This window comes from Carassius carassius, chromosome 17 (genome assembly GCF_963082965.1).
Source record: "Carassius carassius chromosome 17, fCarCar2.1, whole genome shotgun sequence".
Classification (NCBI taxonomy): Eukaryota; Metazoa; Chordata; class Actinopteri; order Cypriniformes; family Cyprinidae; genus Carassius; species Carassius carassius.
This window is the reverse complement of record NC_081771.1, coordinates 14,503,154-14,519,339: the sequence shown is the minus strand read 5'-3', so window position 1 is coordinate 14,519,339 and position 16,186 is coordinate 14,503,154. Positions and strand designations below refer to the sequence as shown.

General features: G+C 40.0%; 1 protein-coding gene and 1 long non-coding RNA gene across 2 annotated transcripts in view; one reads left to right on the top strand and one right to left on the bottom strand.

Moving 5' to 3' along the window:
* The window catches only part of raver2 (ribonucleoprotein, PTB-binding 2), a 74,478-nt gene extending 63,751 nt beyond the window's left edge, over positions 1-10,727 (bottom strand). The window contains exons 1-2 of the mRNA XM_059571011.1: positions 10,415-10,727; positions 4,487-4,553 (exon numbers count right to left, since the gene is read on the bottom strand). Coding sequence (XP_059426994.1) covers positions 4,487-4,553; positions 10,415-10,666 — 319 coding nt within the window. The 5' untranslated portion in view covers positions 10,667-10,727. The remainder of the gene's footprint in view (positions 1-4,486; positions 4,554-10,414) is intronic.
* Positions 1-16,186, top strand: part of LOC132161174 (uncharacterized) — a 410,674-nt gene that overhangs the window by 194,000 nt on the left and 200,488 nt on the right. The window lies entirely within an intron of this gene.

Genomic DNA, 16,186 nt, shown 5'->3' with positions numbered 1-16,186 from the left:
ATATGAATCAACAACATTATAAATTGTAAAACACAAACTGGGCAACAAAACATTTAGGTTGGATGATTGTAGTTGTAAAAAATACCCTCACTCCCTCACAAGACCCACCTAAAGGGGGAATTCCCCCCATTTTCCAAAACAAAATTCAGGCCCTGATGTTTATATATATATATATATATATATATATATATATATATATATATATATATATAAAGTATTCCGGTTTGCCCCAATAGCAAATGCATAAATAAATACTGTATACTGAATGTAAACAGTATTAAAAATATTTGAATTTTTAATTTATTAAAAATAAGTATATTGTATTAAAACACAAAGCATACTGTTATTAACATACTTTTTTTATTATTAAAAAACATTATCCATTGGTCTTTCGATACATTTTCAAAGTATTCACTTATGTTTTGAGTGCTCTGTGTGTGTGTCAGTCTGACATTCGTTTGTAAGTCTTATTTAATTTTGTCCAAAACATGTCCAAAACATGAGATAAGACAAAGCATAAACTGGGCAAGGGCATGCATCGTTTCAAGCTGTATGTTCCTCCCTGCCCGCGTTACATTACTGGTGGGTATACACACAGTTTTCCACCTGTTTGTCACCTGCTCCGATCAAGTCGGTCCTCACCGCAGTCGTCAGAGTGAGAGAAGGCCGGTCACTCACTGTCAAGCAGTTTCGGAGACTGCTGGGTCTGATGGCAACTGCATCCAATGTGATACCTCTTGGCCTGCTGTACATGAGATCCCTACAGTGGTGGCTCAAGACCAAGGGGTTCTCTCCTAGGGGAAACCCATGATCAAGGTCACGCAGCGATGGCTACAGTACGTGCATTGGACATGTGGAGAAAGCCTTGGTTCTTGTTTCAGGTTCTGGTGCTGGGAACTCCTTGTCACCGCATAACGCTAGCGACGGACACGTCCCTCACAAGCTGGGGTGTGGTCATGAGTGGCCACCCTGCCCGCGGTCTGTGGAGTGGTCGCCATCTCATGTGGCACATCAACTGCCTGGAGATGCTGGTCGTGTCTCGAGCTCTGAAACATTTCCTCCCGGACCTTAGAGGCTGCCATGTGTTGGTGCGTACCAATAACACATCAGTGGTCTCTTACATCAACCACCAAGGAGGTCTCCGTTCATGCCCCCTTTACAGGCAGCCACACCAGATTCTTGCATGGGCTCAGGACAAACTCCTCATGCTGAGAGAAGTTCATATTCCTGTGCACCTCAATATGGGAGCAGACATCCTGTCAAGGCAGGGGCCAAGGCCCGGGGAATGGCGGCTTCACACTGAGGTGGTGAAGCAGATTTGGAGAGTTTTTGGCCAGGCTCAGGTGGATCTGTTTGTGACTCAAGAGACATCGCACTGTCCCCTCTGGTACTCTCTGACCCCAGTGAAGCTGGATGCCAAGGCACAGACATGGCTGAGGCTTCGTCTGTACGCCTCTCCCCCGATCGCTCTGCTCCCAGGAGTTCTGGAGAGAGTGTGCCGGGATGGGGTCTGTCTGCTGCTAGTAGCCCCATTCTGGCCAAGCCTCGGACCTGATTTCGCTCCTCGATGGCTCTCCATGGGAGATTCCCATCAGGAAGCATCTCCTCTCACAGGCAGAGGGCATTATATTCTATTCCCGCCTGTAGTGGTGGAAGTTATGGGTGTGGCCTCTGAGTGGGCACAACTCATAGCTTCCTGTCTCTCAACCAAGGTTGTTGAGACTATCTTCCAATTCAAAGCTCCCTCCATGAGGAAACTGTATGTCTTGAAGTGGAAACTTTTCACTTCTTGGAGCGAAGACCGCCAGATCAACCCAGTTAACTACCTGGTTGGTACAGTGCTGGAGTTCCTGCAGGTCCATATCTCCACAGGGTTGACCTACTCCACTCTGAAGGTCAACGTGGCGCCCATTGCGGCCTACCACGCCCCTTTCGGTGGCCAGTCAATGGGAAGACACGCCCTAGTTACACATGTCCTCCATGGTGCGCTGAGACTGAGGCCTCCTGTACGTTCTTGTGTCCCTACGTGGGACCTGGTTGTGGTGTTATTGGCTCCATAGCCAATTGAGGAGATTTCTGATCATTACCTTACTATAAAGACTGCTTTTCTGCTGGCGATATCTTCTCTTAAGAGAGTTGAGGACCTGCAGGCCCTCTCCGTGGCCCCTTCCTATATAGAATTTGCACCCGGTCTGGCCAAAGCATTTCTCTACCCTGAAGTGGGGTATGTTCCTAAGGTCCCCTCTTCTACACCATAGCCTGTCGTACTCCAGGCTTTCAGTCCTCCTCCCTTCAGGGAGCCAGACCAGAAGAAGCTTAATTGTCCTTAATACATCCACAGAGCTGCCCTGTAGAGAAGGGCGGGCCAGTTGTTCGTTTCCTATATTTCCCCTAAGAGAGGTCTTCCCGCTACAAAACAGACCCTCAGTCAGTGGATAGTAGATGCCATCTCTATAGCCTATGAGTCCTCTGATCCCCCCTCACCCTTGGGGGTCAAGACTCAATCCACTAGAAGTGTGGCAGCCTCTAAGACCTTCTTAGCAGGTGTCTCTATGCGGGACATCTGCAATGCTGCGGGTTGGTCCACGCCCTTAACCTTTGTCAGGTTCTATGGCTTAGATATGCAAGCCACTCCAGTATCTTTAGTTCTCTCACCCTAGCTGTGCAGGTTCTGGTGGCGTGGGCATTCTCATTCGCAAATCGTTCTTCGGCGCAGTTCGAGTTCCTGAAGAGTAACGCCCAGGTTACGCATGTAACCATGGTTCCTTGAAGGAACAAGACGCTGCGTCGCAGTGCCACACTTCCTGCATCTCTGCTGGCGCTTGCTTCATTCCTAGAGGCTAATGCTGGCTTTGCTGCACATGCTTTTAAGCTTCATGGTCTCTGATGTCACCCACCTATGACATCTCGCCCATCCATTGGACTTATTACACATGTGATTCAGAGCTGGTCATGCTGGAGGCGTTCCCGAAGCATTCTCCGATGCAGCGTCTCATTCTCGAGGAACTATGGTTACATGCGTAACCTGAGACGTTTTTGTGTACATTATATATGTGTGTATTGTGTATATTTATTATGGATATACAAATACAAACACGTGCATGTATTATATTTAAGAAAATATGTATGTAAATACAGAATGTTGATCCAGGAACACATCCTACTTGGCTACATCACTTTATGCAACTCAGAATAGATTTCACTTCTGATGAACCCTATTACACTGAAGCATTCCAGCTTTGATCATTCACAATTTTTCATTGCATGAACATATGCCAAATGATGCTAGAACATTTTAACTCAGCCTTCCACATCTTGAAATTAGAGCTGATTTTTCAACAATATTTCAAAGCAAGTTGCTTGTGGCACTTTTCAAGACACTGCTAGTCCTATATATGTCATAACAGTTCTAAAAATGTGAGAATGTTGAACATTTGGCCAGGTTTGCGTCTACTATTTTGAACTAAATTTTGATGAAAGGTTTGTTGCTACCATCACAGCAACATTCAGAGAGGATTGCTGCATTTAAAAGAGGAACTGTCATAATTACAGTAGCTGAAATATTTAAAAACGATTTTCTGAAAGTAAAATGCTATTTGATTTGGATCAATACATGGAAAAAAAAGATACTACATTGGTTGCACATCATGAACAAGTCTAAACATATACTACACCCTTGTTTCCTGATCTGACTTGGTAAAAGGTTGTGCCAAATTTAGGCAGTCCGGAAAATTATGTGTCTGTGCTGTTTGTTTACATTTCTGAGGCATGGAGGAGTGTGAATATAATATATATATATATACATTTCCCAGTATGACTAAATCTTCCAGTTCCAAGTAAGCAAGCTTTTTCTTTTTATTCAGGCTGTGAAACACTTTTGCTTAACTTCAGAGCATTTTGTTTATCTTCCCTTATTTATCTTCAAGAATTTATTACCATATGTTAGACTTAAAATTGTTTTTCAGCATGAATGACAAGCTTGGTTTGTTTCGGAAGTCACCCTGAGCTTTCAAATTGTCTGGAATCCAGATGAAGTAGGACGTATTAGATCATTAATTTAAGTGATGGACTGAAGTTAAAATAATATTACATTTTAATTTATTATTCAATTATAATGAAGCTAAAATTATATATGAAATCTAAAATGCACTGCTTATCTAATTCATCTAAATCTAATTGTACAGAACAAAAATAGAAAGAGGACAAATCAACACAGTGACAGAATGTACAAACTCAAAAATCCTCAAAGCTTCTCTTTACTTCAAAGAAACAGGCAATATTTTTGCAGTTACAGAGCTGAGACCTTTTATCAAGATAGAACAATTCTCTGTAAGTGCTCATTCAGCACCACATGAAATTAACATCTCTGGTGTGTTAAGTAGGCAAATGTGTGGTGTTTTTCGAGAGGTCTGGATTCTGATGGCTCGGGTGGAAGAGAACCATTAGAAACATGAGAGCAGTAGCATGACTGAAGGAGGCCAATTACCTGTTCCTTTGTTCCGGTCCACAAAACAGTATTTGAGCTCGTACTCGTGTAGAATTTCATGGACCTCCTGGGGAAAATGAAGAGAGAAAAAGTGAGCAAATTTTGTTTTTCGCTACACAAATATATATTATTATCAGTTAGTTCCTCAAATTTGATTGGCTGAGCTTTGTTCCTCTTTCATTTACTGGTAAGTAAATGGAAGCCCGGTGTGGAACTGAAGCTAAAATTGTAAATAATCTTTATATATTATAAGCTATATAACAGCATTAAATAATCAAAATTGTATCAGAGAAAGACTACCGCTGTCATACCCAGCTGATACACTACAATACAATTTTTTATAATAATAATTAAAAAAAAAAAAACAATCGCATCAAAAATGCACTACATACAGTAGTAGGCTATATTTATCAACTGCATTATTGTGCTGTACTCTGTAGTAAGGACTCTTTCTGAAAAGTGGGTCTCTATTGCAGCAGAAATTTAAACAAAATATGACTTAGTAATATATAAATGTATAGCCTCATACTAGAGGTTAGTAGAAATCCATTACTGTTTTAATAATGTGTTAACTTTATATGGAAATAATTTCTTGCATGCATATATATTGTAATTGCTGATGATTTAATTTGTGTGAGGAAAGAACGTTGGCACATTATGTGTTGTAATTGGTGTCCAGCCATCATTTAGAGACAATATGAGACATAAAATGTCTCTTTCAGAAGGGTTTCTTTATTTTCTCAAATCAAATAAAGGTGTATAAACATATTTCTGGTGAAACACATGAAAAACATAAAATATCAAAGATTCAGTGATAATAAATTCAGTACAAATTTGTTCTTTTATCATTATTAAAAAAAATCAATACAATGAAGGTGTGGCCATGAGAATAAGATTTCCAGTTGCAGTCACACAAAGAACCGGAGTGTCCGCTGTTATCCATCAGATAAACACACACATACGCTGTCTCATAAATCTCTTCCTTATTTCTTATATGCACACAGCAGGCCCTGCTGTCACATCCTGAGCGTGTGTTAACAGAGATAAACCAGAGGTGCCCACACTGGCTTTGTGTTTTCTCTAGCTGGTCATAAGGAACATCCAGAAGGACACACATTTAGGACCTAAAATTGTGTAATTGAGCAATTCAATGTCTTCTGAAGAGACATGAACAGGTTATTGGATGAGCCGATTTAATTTAGGCATTCATTTACACATAAACACTGATCAATGCACATCAAATATGTTAAACAAAAGCTGAACTGTATTTGCTGGATGCATAAGAACAAAATTTGGTTCTTGTGGAAACTCAAACGTGCTTGTCAAGGACAAACCTCATTGGTTCTTGCACGTCAAGCAAGAGCTTCCGTTTACCATATTTGATGTGCTCTACGTATATGCACTAATGTAAATGAAAACATAAAAACTACAAAAGACCACTCGATTCATAATAAATTACATTTACAATACTTACTTCAAAGATTTCTTTACATGGACTTTTAGTGGAGGTTTCATTAAAAATATCTACATTTGTGTTTCAAAGACAGACAAATATTTTTGGGATTGGGGCATGAGGGTAAATTATGTAAATGATGACGGAATGTGATATGACACCCTTTAATGAACCTTCTATGGTTTTGTTTATATTTTGTTCTTTCAGGAGACAGATCCCTGGTCACTGTATTTCACTGCATGGACAACAGCAGTTTGGATATTGTTCAAAACATCTATTTTTGCTTTCCGCAGAAGAAAAAAAGCAATGAAACCTGTTCTCAGACAGATTACGCATTTCAAAGGTCATCAGCATCGTAAATTGTGCAAAGATTTTATATTTTCTTTTGTATTGTATGTACATTTATAACACTATTCGTATTACAGTATATTACCTTTGCATCAAATCATGAAAAACAAGTTAATTCTGGTGTGAGGGTGTTTTTAATACAGCGGCTGTGGGAGTGATGGTAAATTTGACATTGTTCTCTCTTCTGACTGATGTTATCAATCTTGTTTTTTCCCCTTTTTAAAAGTCATGAAAACTCTACCGTTGAGTTTTTGTTTTGCTGTTTGAGCAAATGGAGAAAAAAATATATGTAGTCTCGCACTGACCACTATAGAAGCTCACCCAACTACGTTTACATCTGCTTCTTAAAAACAAGGAAATGTAAAAAAAAAAAAAAGGTCCATACAGTTTTGGAATGACATGATTGTGATTAAATGATGAAAGACAGACATGAGTATTTGAGATACCTTAATAGTCATATCTGTCGAACTATTAACACATTTATTTCCTTTAATATGTATGAAAACCATAGAAAATTAAGCAGTGACATGCATTCTTATATGTTATATATATCACATAAACTACTTTTTTTTTCAACTTCACATCCTGTACAGTACTTTGGTAAATGGAAGTACATTTTGTCTAATTCATTTTCTTTGCCATTTCAAAGAGCTCTGCTTCTAATTAGAGTCAACAAGACACTTTTCACACAAGTCTGCCTTACTTATGGCTTTCTCTTAACACAGCGCATTACACACATGCATTGTAATGGCCCATAAATGGACAGAAAGCCTGAGTGAGCATCTATATACAATTAGATATGGATCACACTGTCAGAACCAGCTTCGGCCCACAATGATTCAACTGAACATTTTGGACGGTTGAAGGCTAACAGAAGGAAGGGGGGTTACTGCCCTTGATTAATGTCTCTGTGCCTGTTCACCAATGAAACACAGGTCATGCTGCATGTGACTTAATCAAATGCTTTACAGACAGTCTGTTAACAAGGGGATTTAAAACTAAAAGACGAGTTAAAACCAAAAGAGAGTAATTTATCAGAGTAAGAGTATAAATATGCTCACGTGTTGATCATTTTCTACTGCTGAGAACTCAGACGCTTTGTTGTCTCTGAGAAGACACGGCCAGGATGAGATGTGTAATGTTGTGTGAACGTGTTGTAAAGCCTGTGACACTGATGAAAGCTGCTAGTTACTACTATATATCACTACAAAACCAGCAATATTCACTATACTGCTTTTTCACTTTTATTCTGCAATGTGCAAAAAATGCAAATTGTGCATTTGTAATTTTCACTCTAGTGACTGTCTTTTACTAAACTTCTCGTCTTGCTATGTATCCTAAACCACACATATATGACATAGGCACTAAATAATAATTCAACGTATAAATAAATAAAACAAATATAAGGTCTGTGTATCCCTACAGTGTATTTACACCAGTATGCAGCATGTGTAAAATCAACAGCTTTTGTAATGGCAGATCACACTGATGCTCACTGATTTAGAGATACAGATGACATTCACTGTATTTTAGATGGGTTTGACTGGTCAGACTGCTGTCTCACACTCCAACAGACACATTATGAAAGTTAAGGGTTTGTGCACACAGTAAGGTCAGATATTGGGGTGAAACAGACTGACACAGATATAGAGCTTTTATTTGGTCTGTTGTGACCCGAGTCAATAGCCAAGGTTATACGAGGTCAGACAGAACAGAGAGAAATTGAAACCAGATAGAAACTAATCTTCAGAAGGAAGGGGAAGGAAAACAATTTATTCTAGCCAGCAACACTATGTAAACAGTATACAATGACCTCTAAAGTGACTACAGCTCAAATATTATATAAAACACTAGCTATTTCTGAGCTCTTAGCAAACTTAAACAAATATCGGAATACACATTTACTCCAAATATTGACAAGTTTTAAATACATTTTTATTTGGGGGAAGGGGATATACTGAATTTAAGGACTGTTTGTGTCAAGTTTTGCAAAATGCCCTTCTGTAGAAGGGAATAAGCATTCAAACGACTTTACATTTATATATTTACAAATGACAGATTACCATTACTTTAAAGAAGAAAAAAAGGTCAAACATAAAAATCCTTACATTTATTGTATTTTAGCTAATTCAGGATTTCCTATTTTCCTTTATTTTAACTTGATGTAATTAATATCAATGACAAAAACAACAAAATTACTAAAACCCTTTTGATGATTTTAATTATTTTCTGAACCAAATATATGGTTCATGAGATAGAATATTAATATAAACGATCATTAATAGTATGATACATGTTTTGCTTATATCGCCCAAACCATCTGTTAGTGTGTATGTAGTGTTGAGTATTCATAGAGAACACACACTTCCCATACTCCACTGCTGAACATCTGCTACTGACACCCAAACCAATAACAAACCTGTGGAAGAGTGGATAGAGCTCAACAATGTGGAGAGGATGAGATCACCCAAAATACGTTGTCACCTGAAAAACAGCCAATCAGCAGAGTGCATTTCTGACATTTCTCCTGCCCAAACCTGTGACCGACCTGCTCCTAAATTATTCAGAATAAGGAGCAGAGTGATTGTGTATGTATGAATGAGGGACACAGACAGAAACAGAGACCGAGCTGCTTTGCCTGACATGTGTTCTCAGTGATAAGCTGCTACTCTGTGACCTGATCACAGCGGTGGTGTGCACCTGACACTCTTCTGCAAACTGTTACTCACTGCCATGCTGTCTAAGGTTATAGGTGTCCCCAATACAGAATGCAGAACAGGCTATGTGAATCAGTCAAAACGAATGCTACTGCATACTCCGCACAACCTAACCGAAAAGTTAATGTTTTGTGCACTGGTAGTGCAAACGTACAGTGCATTGTCATCTGTTCAGCACATACTGACAATTAGATATTAACTGCATTCATCTCTTGGAGCTGGGGTAATATTACACCTCCCTCAAGGACCCAGGTATCCGGCATGTTTACTGACAGTAATAATGTGGGAAAACTCTGTAGGAAATGCCATCGGCAGCAGCCACCTCAGCTGGCTGAATATGAAAATCTCCCACTCAGAGTTGAGCTCACCGCTGTGCTGTTCTCTCTGCCTGCACGCCTTCAGCCGGATCTCAGTCATGAGCAAACATGCCTCCAGACAACATCGATCCAGCCACAACCATGGAGGAAACATTAATAAGCAAACGAGTCGTACGCTACTCTAAATTCAATATAATAGCAGTTACAATAAGGAACGATTAGTAAAGTATGACATAAAAAAAACATTAGATATAAAAATAAAACATTTAAAAAAATCCCAATAGGGCTTATTAAACTCGCTGCGTTTTTGTAGAGTGTTATTATACTCGGTTCATTTCGAAGCCAGTCTAGTATGTACCCAGTTACACGGAACATATATTACGCTGCATATGGTTAATGGACGAGTATTTGAGTCGCATTTATTAGGTTGTGGGGACACATAAAACGAAAGAGTTGATAGACGCTGAACTAGATCGAGACGGAGAGACGGGAGCGGCTGTTACAGACAGAGCGCGGTCATCCAAAGGTGCCGTCGGGCTGTTATTTTACTGCATATTTTCCGCTTATTTGTTTTCGTTTCACTTCAGTGGTGCTTCTACAATAGAAATTTGGTGTTTGTTTAAAGGCAGATAACGTTATGGGTCGCGCGCAAACGGTTAAACCGACAGTTTTTCCCGATGATGAACGTAAAAGTTTTGAGCACTGCTCTATTCATTCATTTCTTTCAAGGTCACTTAATTTGAACTGTTTACGTTTACATAGGCGACGCTCAATATCCGTGTTTCAAACTAATAATGATTTTAATTTAACTTTCTTAGAACTGATGTGTGTCTGTAATTTTATTTATTTATGTTGCCTGAAACATATTAACTGTCGCTGTCGTACATGGTGCACTTAACTATCTAACGTAACGTTACATATGTTAGATGCAAACAAATTCATGGAATAATAAAACTCATTTATGTATCTTGACTAATAAACGAACTACCATACTTAAAATGCTAAGAAAAGCTCTTGAAAAGCCCTTTTGCTCCATGCACTAGTGAGCAGTGTAACTTTCACCTGTCAGGCTGATGTATGTAAATCTCTTTACCTGGTTGGTTGTATCCTGTGGCAGGTTCTTAATAAGGATCTTCCTCCTGTTGCTCAGCTCTCTGCGAGTTTTCTCCAGCCGTTTCTCGATCTCCTCGGGATCAAGTTCCGGTAGATCTCTGAGGATGGTGGTCCCCTCGGATGCTGCGTCTTCTTCATGTCGGCTCGCGGGACTGTCGGACTCCGGATGGGGTGAATTTTCCCGCTTTATCGCGTGCACGTTCGGCGGCTGGATGGATGAAGCGGCCGCCATCTTGAAGCGCTCGGTGGAAAGTGAGTCGCAGAGAGCGGAGCGGATAGGTGGGTGTCTGTGCTTTGAGTCAAACCCATCGACGGCACTCTTCAAAGTAAGTGTGGATGAGCCCCAGCACAGTACAGCTGGCGACCTCCACCGATGGAAAACTAAACACATTCTGACTATTAGTCTCTTTTGCCCTTCTTAACAGGACAGTATCATATTAAAAATACTGACAATAAATATCATATCAATTTAAGATAGCAACAATAAATAATAACAATAAAACAGCATAACATTGGGATGATAATGTAATAATATTTCTAGTAACAGATCTTTTGTAATTAAATGTAAAACATTAGTAAGGAATAGGTATATCTGGTGTTCATTTATTTACGCAAATCGACCAATAGTGTATCACATTACACTATTGTAGTAATTCAGTATAGGGCAGCTGTGGCCTAATGGTTAGAGAGTTAGACTAGTTACCTGAAGGTTGCTGGTTTGAGTCTCGGGGCTGGCAGGAGTTGTAGGTGGGAGGGAGTGAATGAACAGCGCTCTCTTCCACCCTCAATAGCCATGGCTGAAGTGCCCTTGAGCAAGGTACTGAACCACCAGTTGCTCCCCGGGCGCTGGATCTATAGCTGCCCACTGCTCCGGGTGTGTGTTCACTTCTCACTGCTGTGTGTGTGCACTTCCAATTCTGAGAATGGGTTACCATACTTGGCAAGTGTCACAACTTTCTTTCTTTTCACATTATTAAAATTCAACAAATTAATACATAGGTACATTTGCATACGTTTAAAGGCGCTGTCATAGTTTTTAGCAATTTTTTGCAGTTTTTTCATCGGAATCCACGTGATTTGGAATTCCCATGAGATTGGGATTGAGAATTTTGTATGAGGATGAAAGATTTTCCCATGCCAAATTTCGCAACTGGTTCTTGGTTACTCAGCATTGACCAACGGTGCTTCGTATATCGCTACACAACTGAAAACTGTTTTTGTTTAGTTTTTCCTCACAAAATTTCGCAAATACATCTTAAAGCACAGCTCACACAAAAGTCCCTTTTCAAAACAAACAGCTTTTTTTTTTGGTCAGCACTGTGAATTCACAAACTGCATGGGAAAGTTTTTAGCCCACGCGCGAAACTCCCAGTTGAGGAAGTCGTGGCCTAATGGTTAGAGAGTAGGACTCGCAATCAAAGGGTTGTGAGTTTGAGTCTCGGGCCGGCAGGAATTGTGGGTGGGGGGAGTGCATGTACAGTTCTCTCTCCACCCTCAATATCACGACTTAGGTGCCCTTGAGCAAGGCATCAAACCCCCAACTGCTCCCTGGGCGCAGTAGCATAAATGGCTCCCCACTGCTCCGGGTGTGTGTACACAGTGTGTGTGCACTTTGGATGGGTTAAATGCAGAGCACGAATTCTGAGTATGGGTCACCTTACTTGGCTGAATGTCACGTCACTTAAAAAAAAAAAAAAAAAAAAAGAGAAAAGAGAAGATTGATGCTGGAATGACTGGATTTCACCCACAAAACTTAACTGAGCTCAATGGTAAATGTGTGTTTTTATCCTGATATTTTCCTAGGCTTTTTTTTAGTTCCAAATGAACTAATATCAACCTGTAACAGAACATTAGGCTATCAATTTCCAACTCAGCGATCCAACTTTTCACTTGTAGGCTACCTATAACTACCTCTGCTTGTGTTTTCATCAGTTTTTTCAGTGACCCGTTCTGTTACATTGTAATGCCAGTAGGTAGCGACAAGTGTCTCTTTACGGAATCATTCACTCAACTGACTTGCTTATTAGGCTACGTTCACACTGCAGGGCTTAATGCTTAAATTTTTTTGCAAGGCCGTTCACATTTCCAATTAAATGCGACCTTTTGTGATCTCCTGTGTGAACGTGAAATGACCCAGAAGTGACCCGCATGCGCAGAAGAGTACTCAACGGTCAACGACGTCACTCGTTGTTTGCGGAAGTAGCTAACGTTAAACATGGATGTCAACAACAGTGTAGTCAACAGCGGAGCTCTTTTTGCAATATTAAAGTTATTTTAACGGAGCCAGCACAATTACAATCTTCTCGTTTTAAGAAGAAAATTAAAAAGGAGGAGGAGAGCAAGGTTTTTGGCCATGGCGTTTTGTGGAGCAGTGTTAGCAACGTCGGTACAGAGAAACGTGTGGGTGCAGAGTCGCAGCCAGGAGTGGTGGGATACTGATGTGAGTGGCTTCACTAATACAGACCATTGACTGGTCTCAGCAGCATCGTCCGCCATGGTTGTTGTTTATCTTCTTGTTCCCGCCTACTTCAACGCAGAATTATGACGTTTGTAGCGTATCAATGACGTACAGGTCGGATACATGTGGCCTGGCCGTTCAGACGGAGGTCGCATTTCAAAAGATCGGATACGTATCGGATTCAGGACCACATACCCAAGTGGCCTGGGTCACATTTGAAAAGATCGGATCTGTGTCGTTCAGACTGTCATGAAAAGATCAGATACAGGTTGCATAGGGGCAAAAAAATCGGAATTGGCTCATTTCAGCCTGCAGTGTGAACGTAGCCTTAGTTACAATACCACTGCTGTGTGTTGCACAACATTTTTCCTGCTTTGACTGCTTTCAGAACTATTTTTATTGACAGAGCAAACATTGTACTGCCAATAATGTGTCTAAAAACGTATGCTTTAAACTAATTGTTTATAACATGGTTGCATGAAAGCTTAAATAAACTGTATGGACGTGCTGACATTTATAGCTCAAAAATAATTTAGTCTGTATACTTGGAGAGACTGTGTATGGCAGAAATATCTAAAGGCATGCCTGCAGAAAATCTTGCATGCCTGACAGATCTTTTGACTCCTTATACACTGTCTCTGGTGTGGAATGAATGACTTATGCCGTCTGCCGTGGGTGTGCTAAATGCCATCTCCTGGCAGACTCAATCACAGGAGTCCTTATAATGTCCCTGAATGAACGCTTTGAGTTTCAGCAGCTACACATCCCACATCAACAATATTTACAGATGATTGCATTGACTCTTTAAGAATGGGGATAGCACTTTTTTTTTTTCAGTTTTTGGATTTTATTTTATTCTTATTTTTTTGACACAGAGAATAATTATAACAATCACATTATTATTATTAGATTATTCTTATTATTATTACACATGAGTTTTTCTGTGCAATTTTGGAGGTGGCGGTTTAAATCACACATACACAATAAAATGTGAAATATTGCAACATAAACCACCAGTGCATTGCTTTATAAATACGAATGTCAGTTTAATATCCTTAATGCATTGCATGGATTAATATTCATAACAAACGGATAATTTCCCCCATCACTATATGGGAAGGTCCAGTGTCGTATATATGTCATATGCATTCATCTGAATTACCTGAACATGAACTAAAGCAGTGATTCAGCGCGTCTCTGAGTGGGAGTGAGAGAAAAGACCAGAATATTTCAATGGCTCAGAAAAGTAGCGCGTGGGCGCTCGAGCGAGTGCTGGAGCGGGCAGAGCGCGCATCTGGGACGCGCATGTGTTTATGTAAAGGGGTGATGGGAACCTTGAACTCCGCAGTTCTCACCGCGAGCAGCGCTGAGTGTGCAGTGTTCGTGGGCGGCGGTATTCGAGTCATTATGTGTGTGTGGTCCCAAGCATCGTGAATCCACGGGCGATTTATTCATTTATGCGCGAATGTCTGATTTCACAAATGATGCATGCATATGTATTATTGAGAGGTAAACACTGAAAACTTGGAACAGAAACAGGAGAACAATAATTAAACTTAACGGTTTTTTGAAAGTTTCACCAGATAGACTTTGTCTTGCGGTAATGTCAACATTTTGAGAAGAAGGAAACTTGAGCAACTGGTTTTATCTAAAGCTTCGCCTAGCGATGTTCGATTCGTAAATAAATGGTTCTTTCAAATCGAATTATTATCAATGAATCAGTTGAACTGATTTATTAATCCAGTTTGAACGAATCGCACTGAATCGGTACGAATCGACCGGAGTCGTAATGAATGAGCTGATACTAGCCTATGAGGATTTGAATGACTGATTTGAGTTTTAATAAATAGCTTCTTATTATTAACATTTCATTTGGTTTCAGTCGTAAAGTAAATCAAATTGTTAAATGCAAATCACACGTAAGTTTTTAACGTCAGGACGCAAAGTATGAATCATTTTTGAACCGGTTCTTTGAAATAAACCGTTCAAAAGAATCGATTCCCGAAAATTATGACGTCTCTCGCATGACCCCAAATTAAACAGAAGTGCTCCACTTTTCTGCTAATCACACCGTGTGCTCACACCTCGTGTTCGGGTTAAAATTATTCAAGGATCAGCCTTAATGAACTTGTATGCAAATCCCAGGCAGGGTCAGCTCGCGAGAAGAATGCTCTGCACGTCACTGACGTGACCTTATTTGACCGTTGTGTGTGTGATTGCCGAGCGCCAACCTCCCGCTCTCTCTCGTGAGGCCAATAAGGAAGTGACTAAAACTGCAATTCATCGACTGGCCGCTTGAGGCTGGCTGCAAAAGGGAGTCAGTCCCATAGACTCCCCATGTTAAAATGCCCAACTTTACAGCAGGAAAAAACATGTTTACAGCCTGGTTCAAAAAATGATTTTGGTCTAAATAGCTAATTTTGCCCTTCATGACAACTGTGAGGGGGGTGAATTTTTTTATAACTCATCCGTTTAAATTATTTTAAGACTTAAAGTTCTGCATAATTAAGGGCGTGGCCACTTGAGTGACAGGGAGATTGCCGCTGCTGACACTGCCGTCGCGCTAGGTGGGCGTGGCTACAGCAACTAGCTCACGCCTTTTTGCCCATTTTTGATTGTCCGGGAGAGTCGCGCGGTGACGCGCTGCCAAGATGGTAACGGCCCGCTCTACATACTTTAGGCTTCAAAAACTCTCTTCAGTAGTCTACGGGTGACGTCACGGACACTACGTCCATATTTTTATACAGTCTATGGTGATTACCAAAAATAATAATAATAAAAAATAAAAACAAACAAATTCCAATACAATATTAATAATAATTATAATATTAATTAGAATTAAATGTAGGTCAGTAATGGGCTGATGATAACATAATGGAGTAGGATCATATTTTAATCCTGCCCCGCAAATCCCACTGTTTTGCTTCATTTACACTGACAACCTATGCAATGATATTAAAAAAATTAATTAAATAAAAAGGAGTCACCATATCAACGTGAAAGATGTGAAATATGGTTTGAAGTTTATAATGGGTATACTTTATATAATGGGTATACTAAAAAGAGAGTACCGTAGAGACAAAATGGCGCACTTTCGTGCAAATAAATGGCTGAGAATGATGTGGATAATTAATATAACGGAGTACTAACATTTAGAAGACACTGGGACTAGTGGTCACACAGGTAAGGTAGCACATGGGATATTTCCAAGTAATTATAAGGTCTAGACAAGTTATATACAAAGTTGGTTTGAAACAAAATCATTAAAAAGGCTTTAAAAGACAGATTTCCCCT